General features: G+C 40.4%; 1 protein-coding gene across 2 annotated transcripts in view; it reads right to left on the reverse strand.

The window, feature by feature from the left end:
• The window catches only part of Hikeshi (heat shock protein nuclear import factor hikeshi), a 41700-nt gene that overhangs the window by 19756 nt on the left and 2129 nt on the right, over positions 1-19815 (reverse strand). For both annotated transcript variants that reach the window (XM_008844140.2, XM_008844139.3), the window contains exon 2: positions 15663-15900. In XM_008844140.2, coding sequence (XP_008842362.1) covers positions 15663-15900 — 238 coding nt within the window. The remainder of the gene's footprint in view (positions 1-15662; positions 15901-19815) is intronic.

The following is a 19815-nucleotide window of genomic DNA, read 5'->3' on the forward strand; positions in this document are numbered from 1 at the left end:
TAGATTTTCTCTATTTTTAAAAAAAAGATGACAAGCAACAACATGCCCTAGCACTCCTACAATATTAAGTATTCATTTTTGGAGGGTGGATTTAACAGAGTGTTGTAAAGATAATACCTTCGTTTGTTGGACTGTAATGCAGGCACTTATCTGACAAGAAGCAGAAAAAGAAGAAATATGGAGTCTGTATACAACAAGGGATGCTGATCGCCAGGTACATGCCAATTCATGACCAGAACAGGCAGAACAAGAATCGAGGGTGTGGGAAAGCAGTGTGAGGACAGTGTGCAAACATCACCTATTTTACAACTTGATTTTGAGAGAATAACATACTTCACACAAGTAGCCTAGTATCTAATTTTGAACCTCTTAAAAAGGCATTTTCCCCCTAGATGTTTAAAGAAGATTTGTTGAAAAAGGATTTAGTAATTTCTTTTAAAACTGAATATGTTAAAGCTGTAATGAAATGCTTTAAAAAAAACTTGAAAATAAAATTTGAAAATTAAAAAAAAAAATTCTAAGGTCAAAGTTCAATACACTGCTATCAAATCTTGGCTAAAATCAATGGAGTTACTGATCCAAGCTTAGTAATGGAATGAAACTGTATGTCTAATCAAGGTTTATTTGAAAGCATTTATTTTAGCCAGGTGTGGTGGTGCACCCTTTAATCCCAGCACTCCGGAGGCAGAGGCAGGCAGATTTCTGTGAGTTCAAGGCCAGCCTGGTCTACATAGTGAGTTCTAAGCCAGCTGGAGCTACAGGGAGACCCTGTCTCAAAAAGACTAAAAAAACAAACAAACCTATTTATTTTATGCCCAGGATTTATCTAAATATTGCACAGTAAAAAGTACCAGACTGATGTAACTGACCTTCTGGGTATTCAATAATCATACTTGGAGGCCTATACTAATGTGGGTAGAGGGATTAAAAGGAACAATATTCAATCAGGAGGCAGAGGCAGGCAGATCTCTGAGTTCAAGGCCAGCCTGGTTTGCAAAGTGAATTCCAGGCCCACTGAGGCTACAGGGAGACCCTGTCTCAAAAAGACCAAAAAAAAAAAAAAAAAAAGGAATATTTTGCCCCTTGCCCTCCAAGATCAAGTAGGTCACAGAGGACTGTGGGACATTTCTCAAAATGTCCTGTAGCTGTGGCAAGTCACTGTACTATCATTCAGAGAGGCCATGGAGACTCCACTGGGTAGACTCTACCTAATGTCCAGTCTACAAAGAAGGAGGGTCAACACAGAGGAAAAAAATCCTCAATGCTACCAAATGAAGTCATAGTTAAGCAAGACCTTTAACTTCTCCTCACATAAATGGAATAATTGGTAAAAGGAAGGCTAAGGAGCCAGAGGTTCCTCCAAAGCCCAAGTGACCCGAGGACCAAATGCTTAACTGGCTTTGACAGTTAATTTTAAACACGTTAGTTCTGGCCAACCTTCGTGATCTTCAACAGCCAGTCACCCGACAAGAAAGTATGCCAAAGACTAAAATGACTGGCATGTTTAACAGTCTAAGGAACCATATTCTCAACATCAGGCCTAAGGCCAAATGAAATGTTATTTAGATAAGTATTTCTCACTAATGATTTTTTTTCTGATAAGGAAAATGCTGCCCAGCTACAGGACATCATGACCTTGGCTCAGTTCAACACTGCTGCATCTCCCTGTAGCCAAGACAGGCAGCCCATTATTGTTTTAATCTAAAAACTACATGACAGTTAAACTCTCTTCCCCCTCTAGAAGTCACCTGAGAGAGACCTCACACTGTGATTCTAGCCATTCCAACAGCTATCAACGTGCCTGAAAATAGATCTTGGGTTCATCACTCTTGGAGGACAAAGGAAAAACAAGGAGAAGCCAAACAGATGGATGCTCCAGTGAGCCTAGAAAGATTAGAATGGACTTTGATTTGGACTTTTTAAAAAGTTGTTTATTTTTCTTTTATGTGTATGAGTATTTTGCCTACATGTATGTAAGTGTACCCATGTCATGCAATGCCCAAAGACACCAGAAAAAGGTGTCGGATGTCCTGGAATTGAAGTCACAGATGGTTGTTAGCCACACATGTGGTTGCTGGGAACTGAACCCAGGTCCTCTGCGAGAGCAGCCAGTGCTCTTAACTGCTGAGTCATTTCTCCAGCCTGATTTGGACATTTAAAAAATATCCTGGTTTTGCTTCCCCTAGTTCCCTGCCTACGGCTTCTGATACTAATAACAATAACTCACGTATCTTTCCAAGGACCAGTCAAGGACTTCCTTTCCTTTCTACATCTGTCAGTTATTCAAATAAAACCACTGATGCACTTTTTAGATAGGCCCCCAGGAAAGGTACCCCAACTGCCACACCCAACACTCCCATTGGATGGAAGAAGCCAGATCAATCATGGATTCCATTCTGACAGTTAAGATCACCTCCTTAGATGAGAATGACAAAAAACAGGAGGTAGAAACTGGCTAGACAGTTTAGGGTGAAAAGACCCCAAAGAAAAGTAACAAGTTTCTTTCCTGGATAAAGACAAAAATGCCCTTGGCCCTCTTGGGCAGCACCATCCTTGCCAGAGGCCACAGGTGCCAGAAGTGTTTGGGGGCTCTGATCCCTGGTCTGGTTGCTGCTTCAAAGGGGGTAATGTTAGAGTAGAAACAAAAACCCATTAAGGAAAAACTTGTGGTCAAAGGAACAGAATCTCTGGCCTAGGTGTAGACCTAACATTCCAGTTGGGCTGGTCAATCACCTACCCACGGACCACCCCTAGGAAGGTGGGCTTACCTAAACCCATGCAAAAGAAAGTGGAATAATTTTTCCTTTAATGATATACCATACTTTGTCTTCCCAGAATTCCTACCTCCCTAGTGCAGTCCCTATAAGCTGAGCAGCCATGAGCTCCAGCTAGGACAACAGGCAGATCCCATGAGCTCCAGCTAGGACAAGAGGCAGATCCCATGAGCTCCAGCTAGGACAACGGGCAGATCCCATGAGCTCCAGCTAGAACAAGAGGCAGATCCCATGAGCTCCAGCTAGGACAACAGGCAGATCCCATGAGCTCCAGCTAGGACAACAGGCAGATCCCATGAGTTCCAGCTAGGACAACAGGCAGATCCCATGAGCTCTCTAGCACCTGGTGTTTCAGGTTCAGTAGGAGACCCTGCTTCGAAGGAATAAGGCAAAGAGAAACAGAGGAAGACAACCCATGTTTTCCTCTGGCTTCTGCAAGTGCATGCGCGCGCACACACACACACACACACACACACACACACACACACACACAGAATGCATACCCAGTAGCAAGTATCACTGAGGTAACTAAATCAGTCAAGCTCCAAAGTCAAAGCCCATTCAAATGCATTATTCTGCCTATTTCTATCAAATTCTTTCACATGAACTCTTAACTCACTTCTGTAAAGCAAGTGAAGAAATGTCAGAAAATAAGAAGTTCCTATTCTAGCTCACGTCAAGAAAACACTAACACAGCTGCATCTTGAGCGTGTCTGTCCTTTCTAATCCCTTGACAAATTCAACCTGATTTTACAACACAAGAACTAATTTAAATGTTTCTGACAACCGCCAAACTGAATAAAACAGGAGATCATTAATAACAAGTAAAGAATGCTAAGAGCAATGACATTAAAATAGAGCAATTAAGGCCAGGTGCTTGGGAGGCAGTGACAGGCAGATGTCTGTGAGTTCAAGGCCAGCCTGATTTACAGACAAGTTCCAGGCTAGCCAGGGCTACAGAGTATGATCCTGTCTGAAAAAATAAAACAAACAAAAGCAAACAAACAGAAAACAGAAATAAAAACAGTAATTTGCAAGTCCAAAAAGCAGAATTATAATAAAGTGATTAAAATGTTTATAAAAATTCAAATTTTATTTTTTTAAAAATTCTTTGGTACTAGCCTTTTTCATAGGTATCTCAGATGTTGTTATGAAAGACAAAAAAAAAAAAAAAAAAGCTAAGCATTTGTACCATATTAGAGACTAAAGGTGTAACAATTCTATGCAATACATGATCCTACTTGGATCTTGAATGGAGGATGTGGGAACAGTTCCAAAGATATTTTTGGAACAAATGCAAAATTTTAATGCAGACTATAAATTAGATGTATTTGTATTAATGTTGAATTTGATGAGTATGCTATGCTTTTTTTGCTTTTTCTGTTTTTTTTTTTTTTTATGCTGTACTTTTTAAAGAAAGATTATATTGTGGATCTAGGAAATATAAGCTTACACTCAGGAGTAAAGGGGAATGAGGAATATAACTTATTCTCAGAGGTTTAAGAAGAGGGGCTAGAGAGATGGCTCAGTGGTTAAGAGCACTGACTGCTCTTGCAGAGGACCCAGGTTCAATTCCCAGCACCTACATGGCAGCAACTAACCTTCCGAAGCCCTCTTCTGATCTCTGCGGCACTGCACCACAAAGGTGCACTCACATATATGCAGGCAATACACTCATACACATAAAATAAAAATAAATATTAAAAAAAAAAAAGCTGGGCCTGGTGGTGCACACCTTTAATCCCAGCACTCAGGAGGCAGAGGCAGGCGGATCTCTGTGAGTTCAAAGCCAGCCTGGTCTACATAGTGAGTTAATGGTATAAGTAAGGAAGAGTAGAGAGACATTAACCCCATCAACTGTGTTCTTGAAACTAACTGAAATGAGCTACATCTTATTTTTCAAAAAAGCAGAGATGTAGGCTGGAGAGAAGGCTCAGCAGTTAAGAGCAATGGCTGTTCTTGTAGAAGACCTTGGTTCAGTTCCCAGCAATCATATGGCAGCTAACAACCATCCATAGCTATAGTTCCAGGAGATCTGATGCCTTCTTCTGGCCTCTGGGTATTGCATACATGGGTACACTTATATACATGCAGGCAAAACATTCATATACATAATTTTTTTTAAAAACTTTATGTTTAAGCTGGGTGTGGTGGTGCACACCCTTAGTCCCAGCACTCGGGAGGCAGAGGCAGGCAGATCTCTGTGAGTTCCAGGCCAGCTAGAGCTACAGGGAAACCCTGTCTCAAAAAGACAGGAAAAAAAAAAATTTAAGTTTAAAAAATTTTAAGTGTGGGCTGGATATGGTGGCACACACCTTTAATCCTAGCACTCAGGAAGTAGAGGCGGGCAGATCTCTGTGACATCAAGGCCAGCTTGGTCTCCATAGAGAGTCCAGGCCAGCTGTGGCTACATGGAGACCATGTCTCAAAAAGCTAAAAAGAAAAAAAAAATATGCCTAGAGCCAAAGAGATGAGTCAGCAGATAAATGCACTTGCCACCAAGCCTGATGATCTAAGTTCAGTCAATCCCCAGGACCTACATGGTGGAAGAAGAGAACCAACACCCTTGACCTCCACATACAACCATGGTGCACACACATGAGCATGCACACAAACACACAAAATAAATCTAATTTTCAAAACATTTAAAAATATTTATCTAGATAATGATAAAATACAGCAAAAATAGATAAACATAAGAAAAAATCATAAAGAATCTTTGTACAGGTCTCAGAATTCTCTACATTCTTTTTTAAAAATAAAATGCCTTAAATCTCTAATGCAGGGCTAAGGATATATAGACCAATGGTATAATGTTTGACTTGCATTTATCACACAAACACACACACACACCACATGCACACACATACAAAATTCCTAATGCAAAATAAAATTTTATCTATCAGAACTGATACTTAAAAATTTTAATTTCAAACTCAGTATCTCACAGTAGGGCACTGGCCAAAATAGTATAAGGGAAAACTCAATTATGCAGTGTCTAATTTACTCCAAAGGCCTGAAACATAAAACATTATCAGATACTTATAAAAAGTTTTATATTCTATAAAATTATTGGCAGCTGATTAGTGCTGGGTCAGGGGAGCAGATCTTCTTTAAGGGAGAGACTCTAGATAGGCTGACTAGACTCCAATGGATGAACATGCACTGAGGGACACCTAGGGACACAAACCTGACTTACAGGCCTTAACACATGTGACAGAATGCATGAAATCCAGTGGGGGGGGGGCAGCTGTGGAGGGGTGCAGACAGGGGAGGCAGTATAAAGATGATTAGGATGTTTTGTATGAAGTGCACAAAGATTCAATTAAAAAATAAACATTAAAAAAAACTCTACTACTGTACTTAGTCACATAAACACATATTTTTTTATGCCACAGGTGATTTGAGCAACTATTACTCTTCTATGATGTGTAATCACATTAAAAGTGCTGCAAACACAATGGAAAATCTGTTGTGCTCTACATAAGTGCTTTATATCTGACCTAAGGTCCTACTCCCCCACCTGCTCTTCCAATCTCGGCCTCTTCTGTTTCCCATTCTCCATATAATTCTCCACTGTAGATGTCACTGGATTTCTCCCTGACTGAGGCATTGTGCCATTTCCTCCTTGCCTCTTGAAACACTTTACAAATAGTTAACCTACAGAGAAAAGGAAGGTTTGAAATTGAGCCTTGTGTGTATGAAAGGGTATGTGCATGTGGCTTCAACAAACTCTTCAAATAGTACATGACTACAAACACTTATCTTTGACAGACAAATGCACATAAATATGCAAACATACATAATATGTATTCACTTATCTTTGCCAAGAAAAATTGCTTTCCGCTTCCAAATTCAGAATCAAATATTTAATCCATAACTTAAAAAATATCACATTCAGCCAGGCAGGGTGGCTCACACCTTTGATCCCAGCACTCTGGAGGCAGAGGCAGGCAGAGCTCTGTGAGTTCAAGGCCAGCCTGGTCTACATAGTGAGTTCCAGGACAGCTGGGGCTGCAGGGAGGCCCTTTCTCAAAAAAACCAAAAAAAAAAAAAAAAATCACATTCATAATCCTGATAAATCACAAACCAGAACAGCCTTCACAGCTGTTACAGGCTTTAACTGGAAGCCAGTGTTCAAATGACCCTCTGTCTGAATGCTGGAAGTAGTATCAAGTTTCCTGAAGATTCTTACAATTAATACTACTAAGGATAGATACCACTTTCAGAAATTAGATATGACAGTTAAAGAAACAATTTCACCAGGCAGGGTGGCATTGCACAACACAGGTGCACCTACCCACATGCAAGCAATACATTCATACATAGAAAATAAAATTAATAAAATATTTTTTAAAAGAATGCCAAAGACAGAAGTAAAAAAAAAAAAAAGAGAGAAAAATTTAAATGTTAAGCTAAACCACATAGATATTAAATACGAACTGATCTAAAGATCCTATTTATTTATTTTGGTCTTTTTTGAGACAGGGTCTCCCTGTAGCCCCACCTGGCCCAGATTCACTATGGGGACCAGGCTGGACTCGAACTCACAGAGATTCACCTGCCTCTGCCTCCCTGAGTGCCAGGATTAAAGGCGTGCACTAACACACCAAGCTAAAAGGTAGGGACTGGTAAGAATAATTTCAATACAACTACCTGAAGTTACTTCAGCAAGGCAGTTTGCTTAATATAATCAAACTTAAAAATCCTTGGCTTGAAAAAATATCTCAAATGTTAAAAAATACAAATCTATTTCAAGTCATTTTATATTTTTATATTTTAATGCTACACTTCCCATAATCATTAGGTCTATCTTGTATATGTAAATTAAGAATTCTAGTATTTCAAACATTAAAAAACTGTCTTTTATAACTTACTAGGAAGAAAGAAAAACTTCCCAAACATTTTAACAGAACTTTATCATTCATTTACACTGGGTCTCTAAATATTTTAAGCTGCTTTAACTTTTCATTTTCTCTGCTAAGCTGTTGGGCTTCACAATCATAAATACTGACTTAAAATTCTTCTCCTAAAAAAAAAAAAAAAAAAATTCTTCTCCTAGTGCTGAGTGTGGGCCTTTAGTCCCAGCACTTGGGAGGCAGAGGCAGGTGGATCTCTGTGAGTTCGAGGCCAGCCTGGTCTACAAAGTGAGTGCCAGGCCAGCTGGGGCTAAAGGGACACCCTGTCTCAAAAAGACAAAAAAAGCGGGCTGGAGAGATGGTCCAGCTGTTGAGAGCACTGACTGCTCTTGCAGAGGACCCGGGTTTGATTCCCAGCACCCACATGGTGGCTATGAATAGTCCTTAACTCTAGTTCCAGGGGAATCTGAAGCCTTCTTCTGACCTCCGTGGCATTGTATGACATGGGTGCACTCACATATATGCAGGCAATACTCTGGTGCACATAAAATAAAAATAATTTAAAAACTATTTTTTTAAAAAGCAAAAAAAAATTGTAGATAAAATTATCAATAGCCATATTAAAATGGAAAGGAAAAACTATTTTTAAGCAACAGATAAAGGAACTTATTATCATAATGGAAATAAATCCATTTCCCATAATGAATCAAGTGATCAAGTGTTACTCTATTACTAAATTTGTGACTATTTGAACCTAACTTCACAAAAGAAAAGTAACACTGCCTTTATTTCTAAATTTCCAATTAACTTTGATTAGATTAGATTAGCTCGCATTTTACTGAATTTTCCCAGGAGTAGATGAAACCACACAGTAAGAAACTGCCTCGGATCATATGATCCTGAGTGCCTGCTTGTGATGGACTTTCTAGACTGGATTAACTGAGGTTGGAACACCCACTCAAAATGTGAGCAGCACCATTCCAGGGGCTTGGGTACTGTGCTAAATAAAAAGGGGAAAACAAGCTAAGTACCAGCATTCATCTCTTGGCTTCCTGATTATAGACACAATGTGATCAGCTACCGCAAGCTCCTGCCACCATGCTGTCCCCAACCATGATGGACTGTACCCTAAAACTCTGAGCCCAAATAAACACTTCTTTTCTTAAGTTGCTTTTGTCAAGTATTTTGTCACAGCTATAAGAAGAGTAACTAATACAAAAAAATGATACCAGAAGCAGGATTATTACTGTGATAACATGCCGATAAGGAACAAGTTTATGGGAAGAATGTCGAAAAAGTTTGGAACTTTGGGCTAAAAAAAATACCTAGAATGCTAATGGAGTTTAATAGGCCTTTCTGGTAAGAGTTTGGAAGACCAGAATACCCAAAGAAATGCAGACAGTGGAGGCTCAGTTCATGAGATTTCAGATGGGAACCAGGGCTCTATTAGGCTAGAGGCCATTTGTGTGACATTCTGGTAAAGAATCCTATGCATTGTGCACATGTCTTAAGAACATAAGTGAATGTGAATACATAAGGAACTAATTTGTTTGGCAAAAGAAATAACAAGACATGGCAGCATTTGGGTCATAACAGAGCACCTGCTTACTGCTCTCATCCAGGTCTACAAGAAAGACAACAAAAGGCAGAGCAGCAAAGAACGAAAGAGGTGTCATTCAGTGAGGGAAAAGCAGTGCTGCTCGCTCCCTTGCCTGCCTTCAGCTCTTGCTGGTTTGTCTACCCCCATGTCGCTGTGGTCCTTCACTGCCATCAGAACCCAGGTTCCTCAGTCTTCCAATGTGAACTGAAGGCTAGCAGCTCTCCAGGAATCCTCCAGGCCTTCGTATTGGGACTGCTGAGGCCTGCCACCACATGGTCAAACAGTTACCAAGTTCTTTAAAGCTCCAGTGTGCAGACAGTCACTGATGGACTGCCAGCCCCTACTGTGTAAGCCAATTTAATAAATCCCCTTTTGCAAAACACGCGCATTCTGTTGGTTCTGACCCTCTAGAGAACTAACCTAACACACTCCCCAGCCTCTTAGGTGTCACAAGAGAAAGGAGGTGGTAGCCAGAGGGAATGCAACATGGACAAATAAAAAAGTTTTCCTTGGTTCCCAAGGCATCGTCGGGGGTGATGGGGGTGGTGGCATGACATCGACACACGCAGTGTTGCTCATAAAAGAAAAAGAAATAATGGAACCCCATTCTAAGACAGGCAAGGTAGCTCAAGTCAGTAATTCCAGCATTTGGAAGGCCAAGGTGGGAGATCACCATGAATAATCACTGGACTTCAGGCCAGCCCAAGCTACAGAGTGAGACCCATGGTCTCAAAAAGACAAAAAGAGAAACCCCATTCCAAACTAAAAATGTATACAGTTACAGCCAAGGGGAGATGCAGACAATTTAACTGGTATGTCTCCAAAACGATCCCAACATTCATCTTTTTTGTTGTTATTTACTTTGTTTTGTTTGAGACAGGATCTCACTATGAAGCTGGGCTTGAACCCACAGAGACCCATCTGCCTTTACCTCCCAAGGTGTACAGCACCACACCTGGCCCCAACATTTATCTTAACCAATGCAGATGACTTTAGGTACAAAATAAGCCAGAAAAATTCTAGATTTTAATTGCCACACAAAACCTGTAATTTTATATTTAAAGTTTTGCTATCACATCATACAGGCTTTCCAACTCCAAAACAAAAAAGGATTATTTCTTCACCTAATACAATTTTCCTCCTCCTACAGTGCTTATTATTACAAATACAAATCCAGTCTTTCCATCATCTTCCAACCAAGGTTCTACTGTTAAAATACCTTACAAATAGCTATTTCCATTTATTTCTCTCCTTTTAGAGTCAATAAATATGGTCTGGTACGATGGCTCAACAAGTAAAGTTACCTGCTGCCAGGGCTGGAAACCTGAATTCTATCCCCAGTTGATAGAAAAGAATCAACTCGCATAAGCTGCCCTCTGATCTCAACATGGTGCACCACACACACAGACACACTGAAGTCACTAATGTGTGTTTATATTTTACTCTAAAACATGGCAGTTTGAGAACTCCCAAGTGAATACTGAGTGAACATGCTCAAGGACAGGGAAATGTGTTCATGGCATTTTTTAAACAAATCACAATGTAACTACTAGATGGCTGTTTGCCAATAATTAAAAAAAAAAAAGGAAAAAATATCAATACATATGTTACACTGATAGAAATTAAATTCTAATTAGATCACAGATATAAACAAAAAAATCTACAAGTATAAAACATCTAGGAGAAAATTCTTTAAGCCTGGAGTTATGCAATGACTTCTTTGTCACAACATCAAAAACATAATCCATAAATAATAAAGTAAAACTATGGACTATAACAAAATTTGAAACTTCCATCAAGTAAAAAAGACCATAAGAAAAAAAGATGACCCAAAGACAGAAAAAAAATTTCAGGCCATACAGCTGACAAAGAACTCACGTCAAGACTATGCAGACAAAAATTCTCAAAACTCAAGACACTGCCAGGTGTGGCAGAACAGCCTGTAATCCAGCACCTGGGAGACAAGGTAGGAGAGTCTGAAGTTTAGGATCACTCTAAGCTATACAGTAAGTTCAAGGCCTAAGCAGCAAGACTGTGAAGAGAGGGAGGGAGGAGGAAGAGGGGATGGGATAGGTCTTTAACAAAAGGCAAAATATTTGAGCAGACGTTCATTAAGGAAGTTACAGCAAATCAAAAAGGCACACGAGGAGCTAGAGAGATGGCTCAGTGGTTAAGAGCACTGGCTGCTCTTGTAGAGAACCTGGGTTTGGTTCCCAGCACCCACATGGCAGCTAACAACTGTCCCTCACTCAAGGGATCCAATGCTCTTTTCTGGCCTCTGCAGGCACTGCATGCAAGGGCACACTTACATACCTGAAGGCAAAACATTTATACATTTTTTTTAAAAAAAACATCCAAAAGCCAGGCATGGTGGTGCACGCCTTTAATCCCAGCACTCAGGAGGCAGAGGCAGGCAGATCTCTGTGAGTTCAAGGCCAGCTTGGTCTACATGGAGAGTTCCAGGACAGCTGGGGCTACAAGGAGACCTTGTCTCAAAAAGACCCCCCCCAAAAAAATTCCAAAAAATTCAGGTGTGGTGATACATGCCTTTAACCCCAGCACTTGGGAGGCAGAGGTAGGCAGATCTCTGTGCATTCAAGGCCAGCCTGGTTTACATAGTGAGTTCTAGGCCAGCTGGGGCTACAGAGAGACCCTGTGTCAAAAAGAACCCCCCCAAAAGTGTTATATGACTTCATTTATATAAATCTCTAGAAAAAATAAATTATTTAATAATGTCAGAAAAACAGATCAGTAGCTGCCCACACTAAGGGAAGACATAGAAGGGAATGTACTACAAAGTTGAATGCTCAAGCTGGCAGTGTGGCATAGTGAATGAAAAATCAGTGAAACAAAGCTGAGATTCTTCCAAAGAAAAATGGAGCATCAGAAATCACAAGTGGTGATAGCACAGCTGAAAAGAATGAAGAAACAGGAAGGTAATGCAGTGAAGAAGAGCAGGAATGAGCAAGGCAAACAGAATCCTCATTCAAAAGGCGAGGCAAGGAGCTAGTGAGATGGTTCTGCAGTTAAGAGCATTGGCTGCTCTTGTAGAAGACCCAGGTTCAATTCCCAGCACCCACATGGCAGCTAACAACCATTCGTAACTTCAGCTCCAGGGAAACAAACACCCTCTTCTGACTCCATGGGCATTACATGACACAGGTGCACTTACACATATGCAGACAATACACTCATACACATAAAAACAATAAGCAGGGCATGGTAGCTCGCCTTTAATCCCAGCACTCAGGAGGCAGAGGCAGGCAGATCGCTGGGAGTTCAAGGCCAGCTGGGTCTACATAGTGAATTCCAGGCCAGCTGGGGCTACAGGGAGACCCTATCTCAAAAAAGACCAAAATAAATAATAAAATAAAATAAATATTTTTTAAAAGGTGAGGCAAGCCTACATGCCCTGGTGAGAGACTACTTGTCCCACCTACAGGACAAAGGCACAGTTCTCACAAGCCTTAAATCCAGGTGAGTGATATGGTGTGAGGAGATTCCTCTGTGAGACAGGTCAAATTGTGGTGCTTAGGTTTTGAACCCAGGACCTTGCATATGCTAGACAAGTGCTCTAACTAACCATATTAAGCTATATCCTCAGCACACGCGTGCACGCGCACACACACACACACACACAATTTTTTTGTCTTTTGATTTAAAAAAAATTTTATGTATATGAGTGTACTGTCTCCATGTATGTAAGTGCACCCATGTCATGCAGTGCCTGTGGGGGACAGAAGATGGCACTGGGTTCCCTGGAACTAGAGTTACAGATGGTTGTCAGCTGCCATGTAGGTGCTGGGATTTGAACCTGGGTGTTCTGCAAGAACAACCTCTTAACCACTGAGCCATCTCTCCAGCCCCTTTTATTTGTTGTTTAAAGACACAGACTAACAGATTTGGGAATCTGCATCCTAATAGTATCAAAACAGTGAGGTGAATGGGAATCTAAATTAAAATGCTACTCATAAGCTGATCATTTTTGCAGCTGGATACGAATATTCCATCTAACTTTACAAACACTAAAAATTTTTATGATGAAAACTAAGAAAGCAGTTAAATCTACTCTGTATCTTCTACAAACAAATGTATCTTAATTACTGATTTATTTGTAGTAAGTCTATTTAGAAATGTTTTTGTTTGGTTTTGGGGTTGTTTTTTTTTGGTCTTTTTGAGACAGGGTCTCCCTATGGCCCCAGCTGGCCTTGAATTCACAGAGATCCACCTGCCTCTGCCTCCCAAGTGCTGAGATTAAAGGCGTGCACCACTACACCTGGCCTATTTAGAACTTTTTACTCAAGTCAAATTTGTTTGCATTTCTACAACACAAACTTTGTAACATCATCAAGCAGATGTGTAACTTAAACACATTAAAAATTGCTGATCCAACTTTGGGCGTGGTGTCACACACCTTTGAGCCCAGCACTCTGGAAGCAGAGGCAGGGATCTCCATGAAACCTAGGCCAGCCTGGTCTACACAGTGAGTTCCAGGCAGGCTGGGGCTATAGGAGGAGACCCTGTCCAAAAAAATGCTGCACTATTAACAGTGCACACTGTTTGAGATCCCATCCTTGCTCTACATTCTGCCTTGTACCATGCTGAGCACACCTTGTTCTCAGATTCTTAGCCCTACACCTAGAAATTGTACTCATTCCTAGAACAGAATGCCTAATAGATCTCTCCTAAGCCTGACAAACTCTTCCCCAAAGCAGCAATATCATCCCCCCAGAAACTTCCCCCAGCACACTTCAGAGTTCACTGTTTTCTGTTCTCCTCAGTGCTTTGTGTAAACACTCACTATTCTTTAAAAACAGACTGAATTGTCTCAAGTTGTGTGTGGATGTGTGTATGGGGAGGGAGAGGGAGGGGAGGGGAAGGGGGGGCGCAATATGTATACATGATGTTCATGAATACAGGTGCACATGGGAACCAGAGATTGAACTCAGGGTGTCAGGCTTGCATAGTAAGTGCTTTTATCTGCCGAGCCATCTTTTTATTCATCTAAATAATGATCTACAGAACTGTCTTCCTCTGTAAGAATATAACGTATTTCATTCAAAAAATCTTATCTTTAAAGTCCCATAGCAGGCAACTAAATATTAAATACATGTATGTTATCAACGTTGCCTAAATATAGCTTTTGCTTGGTCTCCATAAGTAGTTTCTGTAAGAAATATGTAAGAGTTTTCATATGATTAAGAGAATCAATAAAATAAGATTAAGAGAATCATTAGGAATAAATGGTACCCAATCTAGGCTTATTCTCACATTTCTTCAAAGTATGAAAATGAAGATTATGTCACCACAACGTTAACAGAACCAAAATAAGAGCACTAGAGAGAAATCAAATGTTAGATTTCAAAAAGTGGGGCTGGATGAGCTGGGCGTGGCAGGTAGATCTTTGTGAGTTCCAGGCAAGCCTGGTCTACATAGTGAGTTCCAGGACAGCTGGGACTACAGGGAGAACCTGTCTCAAAAAGACCAAAAAAAAAAAAAAAAATTGGGGCTGGAGAAATGGTTCTGTGGTTAAGAGCACAGATTCAGTTCTCAGCAACCACATGATGAACAACCATCCATAAGTCCACTTCCAGGGGATCCAACACAGGCACACTTACATACATACAGGCAAAACACTCAGACACATGAAATAAAAGTTTAGTTCAATAAACTGTCTGTGCGTGCATGTTCACATGTATGGACGTGTGCTTGTGGAGGTATGCATGTATGCAGGTGCATATGTATGCATGTGTGTGGAAGTCAGAGTTCAACCTCAAGACCTGCCCACCTTGTTTTTGAGGCAGATTTCTCATTGGCCTGGAGCTCACCAATCTGACCAGGCGGGCTGCCCATCAAGTGCTGAGGGTTCACTTGTGCCTCCCCAGTGCTGGAATTTTGTGTGTGTGCATGTGTCTTTTTGAGACAGGGTCTCCCTGTAGCCCCAGCTGTCCTCGAACTCACTATGTAGACCAGGCTGGCTTCAATCTCACAGAGATCCACCTGCCTCTGCCACCTGAGTACTGGGATTAAAGGTATTACCACTACGCTCAGTCCAAGTTCAAAATTTTTACAGGAAGAATTCCCTTTTTATTTCCTATGCAATTGTACCTGTTTATCTATTGTATCCAAAACACAGACATGCATGCTATAAAATGAGAAGATTCTATTATTTATTAAAACATACCCACTAACTCAGAAAAGTCCAAAGAGAACAGTATGTGGTTTCCTTCAGGGGCAGAGGACAAGCATGAAGACTTTCATGCCAATGAACACTTTCACTTACTATTTTTCAGATGTTTATTATCTGCTATTGAGAAAGGTTATTATATATTACTTTGTCACTCAGAAAAACATAATGGAAATTTTGAAAGCTGTATTTCATGTCATTTAAAAAAGAGTTAACTATGACTACTTGAGTACGATTCTTACCAGATTTAAGACCTGATATTTTGAAGATGGCACTTGGTTTCCCATTTGTGACAAATCCTAGGAGCTGCCATACTGGTACTCCGTTTGAATCTGGATAGGAAAAGTAGACAGATCCTCCCATTCCCTCAGGAAATGGGACTGTTCCCAGCATAAAAACCACAACATGGTTAATATTTTCATAATCGGGCAAGTCAAAAACAAATTTATCCTCTGCCACTTGCTGTGGGGCCGTCTGCACCTAGAAAATAAGAAACCAGTCTTAGTTCAATAGTTTGATGAGTTACTATAACCTTTAGTTTAAACTGTGTCACCGCCAATAATCTATTATGTTCATTATGTCCACATGTCAAGTTAGCCTGATACTCTAATTAGAAAGTCACCAATAGATCAAAGATATGAAATCCAAAAAATATACATATAGCCTTACAATGAGTATTTAATAAATGTAATCTTTCCAAAATACTGCTAGTCTTTCAGCAGTTCCCTGAATGAATTTTATGAATATAAACAAATATAGAACACTAAATATGGGCTGGCATGGTGGCTTAAGAACACTAAATATGGCCTGGCATGGTGACACATGCCTGTTATCCGAGGACTTGGGAGCTGGAAGCTCAAGGATCAAGAGTTCAGGGTCATTCTAGGCATTCTCAGCTACATAGCAAGTTTGAGGCTAGCCTGGGCTATGTGATAAGGTTGTTCAAATTAACGATTCCAGACTTTTATCCTCCAATTTGAAGGTACAGAAGTTCAGGTAATTAAAATGGGTATGCAATATAGAAGCAATTAGTTTTTAATTAGTCTAAGATTCTGTGTTTACAACACAGAATTCACTTACTAATTAAAATTTATTTGTAACCCCCAAACCAAGGCTTGTTGGACTTCTGCAATCATTCATGGACACTCAGAAGCAGAACAGCAAAAAAAAATTTGAGTTGCCTTACTCAAAATTTCCAGGCGAGGTGGAACACAACTATGTTGTGTCTTCCTTATCTCAGCCCACCTGCTGTGAACGGGCGGCCTTTCTGCAAACTAGGGGCCATGCTTTCCACTTTGTGCTTTCTATCTGTGACTTTGCTATTTACAATGGCCAAGCTTTATAAAGTGCCTCTAGTGTGTCCACCTGCAAGACTATGAAATAAATATCTCGCTGTGAAAATGCACTGCGTTACACTTTTTTTCAGGTATGAGTTATAAAGGTGTTGAATATTAATAAACCAACACTGCTTCTTTTGGAGACAGGACCTCGCTATGCAATCCTGGATGGCCCCAGTCTTACCCCACCCCCACTAGTCCAGAACTCAAAGTAATCCTCCTGCCTCAAGGTCTCAAGTGCTGAGATTACAGTTGTGAACTACCACTCCTGGCTCAACAATACGTATGTTTTTATTTATTCATTATTATTATTATTTTGTCTTTTTGAGACAAGGTCTTTCTGTAGCTCCAGCTGTCCTAGAACTCACTATGTAGACCAGGCTTGCCTTGCACTCACAGAGATCCGCCTGCCTCTGCCTCAGGAGTGCTGGGATTAAAGGCGTGTGCCGCCACGCCCGGCTCAATACATATGTTTTTAAACAGAAATACAAATAAAACAAAGGAATGACAAGATGATCAAAAATCCTGAGACTAAAGGCTCTCAGGAACCCGATCCTGCAGTTCAACTAGTAGCAAAGATTAGTATTTCTCATTTAGTTTTCAGGCTCAAGAAAAACTAGATGAATAAGAATTGACTGTAAGGCAGGTATGGCGGCACACACACCTGGGAGGAAGAGCAGGAGAATCAGATCACGGCCAACCTTGGCTCAATGATACTCTGTCTCAAAAACAGGGGCATAGAGAACTGACTGCAAATAAAAGTTTACCTTGAATTACGTATGTGCTGATATTGCTATTTTATTTCATATGCATTACCAAAAATACACAATAATTCTGAGAGAACTCAGGTAGAAAGACTGACAAAAATTTAGTTTACATAAGGTTAGGGCTTTCTTTTTAGTCTTGGTTTCTGGTTCTGAATTGCAATTGCTATTCATCAAAACATCAAATCTGCATTAATTCAATTATTCTGGTCTAAAGAATAAATTCTTCTAATAAATATTATTTTAGGCTGGACGTGGTGGCGCACGCCTTTAATCCCAGCACTCAGGAGGCAGAGGCAGGTGGATCTCTGTGAGTTCAAGGCCAGCCTGGTTTACATAGTGAGTTCCAGGACAGCTGGGGCTACAGGGAGACCCTGTCTCAAAAAGACCAAAAAAAAAAAAATTTAATTCTATGTGTATATTTTGCCTCCATGTATATAAGCAGCCCCTGCCATGTAATGTCCCGGAGGACAGAAGAGGGCAGATCCCCTAGAACTGGAGTTATTAGCTGCCATGTGGGAACAGACCCAGGTTCTCTGCAAGAGCAGTCCATGCTCTTAACCACTGAGTCACCTCTCCAGCCCAAGATTAAATTCTTAATGCTTGAATACAACTTATTTTCTGTGCCCAGTATTATTTGTTAAATGCTTACTTTTCTCTTCTAGAATATCCTAATTCAAGAAATCTAAGAAAAAGACATTACTGTATAAATCAATCTATTATAAAGTAGTATGAACTGCCCTACATTAAATCCTAAGATGTCAAGACTGAGTGTCAGGGTCTTGACAAAGAGACAAAGGCAGGCAGATCTCTGTGAGTAGTCTACAAAGTTCCAGGCCAGCTGGGGCTACAGGGACCCTGTTTCAAAAAGGGGCATTAGGGGAACTACGGTATTCATGAATCTTGAGATAACCATTGGCAAAATAATGTTTATGTGTCAACTTTTACTGCATAGGCAAGAGACACTCTATAAATCTACACCCACATTCTCATCCCTTTTTTCCCAGGGCTGAGACAGGAACTCTGTGTAGTTCCAGCTAGCCTGAAACTCTCTATACAGACCAGGCTGGCTTCAGTCTCACAGAGATCCACCTGCCTCTGCCTTCCAAGAGCTAGGATTAAAGGCTTGACCTATCACACAGGCTTTTTTTAAATTTTTTTTTAAGGAAGGGTTTTATGGCTGAGGCCCAAGCTGGTTTTGAGTGCCCTAAGCAGTTAAAACTGATTTCAAAATCCTGAGTCTCCCACCTCCACCATCCAAGTGCTAGGATTACAGATGTAAGCCACTGTATCTAACTGGTCACTCTAACATTCAACCCTAATTAAAACAAAAGGTACCCTTTCGCTTTAAGGGCCAAGAAAAAAAAAAAAAACAACCTCAAAGAATGAAAATAAGGTTCATAACTTTCAAAAGGTAGATTTTTCTGTTAAGAGAATATCATAGTTAAGTTCTGAGATGCTATTAGATCTATTTGCCCTTCATCTTCATTTGTCTGATGCCACACAGTCTAAAGCCAAACATACTAAAAGCCTTGTCTTCAACATTTGCTGAATATTTATCATAGAAACTTGGTGCTGGGCGTCTGCAGAAATAATTTTCTTTCAGACTCACAGATTCTATATAGGTTTTTTGTTTTGTGAGACAGGGTCTCCCTCTAGCCTGGAATTGGCTATGTAGACCATGCTGGCTTTTATCTCAGAGATCTGCCTGCCTCTGCCTCCCAAGGGCTGGGATTAACAGTGTAACTCACCACATCCAACCTTCTTATATAGGATTTGTATTCTTTAAAAAAAATGTTTTGTTTTTGTGGTGCGAGGGATTGAACCCAGGGCCTTAAGCATACTAAGAATTCTTTTACTGTTTTAAAAAATTGTATTTACTATTTTTATTTTATGTGTATTCGTGTATTGCCTGCATGCAGGTAAGTGTACCCACATCGTGCAATGTCCTCGGAGGTCAGAAAAGGCTGTCGGATCCCCTGGGACTGGAGTTAGGACAGTTGTTAGCTGCCATGCCAGGTTCTTCCGCAAGAACAATAACCACTGAAACATCCCTCCAGCCCAAGAATTCTTTTACTAAGTCTACAAAGTGAGTTCCAGGCCAGCAGAGACTACATTTATTAATTCTTGGGTTTGTCAGTCTTTCCTTGAGAGTGTCAGTTTTGATTCGACCAACTTTGTATTAAATGAAAGCATAGTATCAGAGCACAAACCTTGTCTACTTTCACAGATCCTCTCAACGGTCTGCTCTTCTGGTCTCTTGAGGTGACTCACCACGCACTTGCATTCCCTTT

This window comes from Nannospalax galili, unplaced genomic scaffold, assembly GCF_000622305.1.
Source record: "Nannospalax galili isolate Female #2095 unplaced genomic scaffold, S.galili_v1.0 scaffold278, whole genome shotgun sequence".
NCBI lineage: Eukaryota > Metazoa > Chordata > Mammalia > Rodentia > Spalacidae > Nannospalax > Nannospalax galili.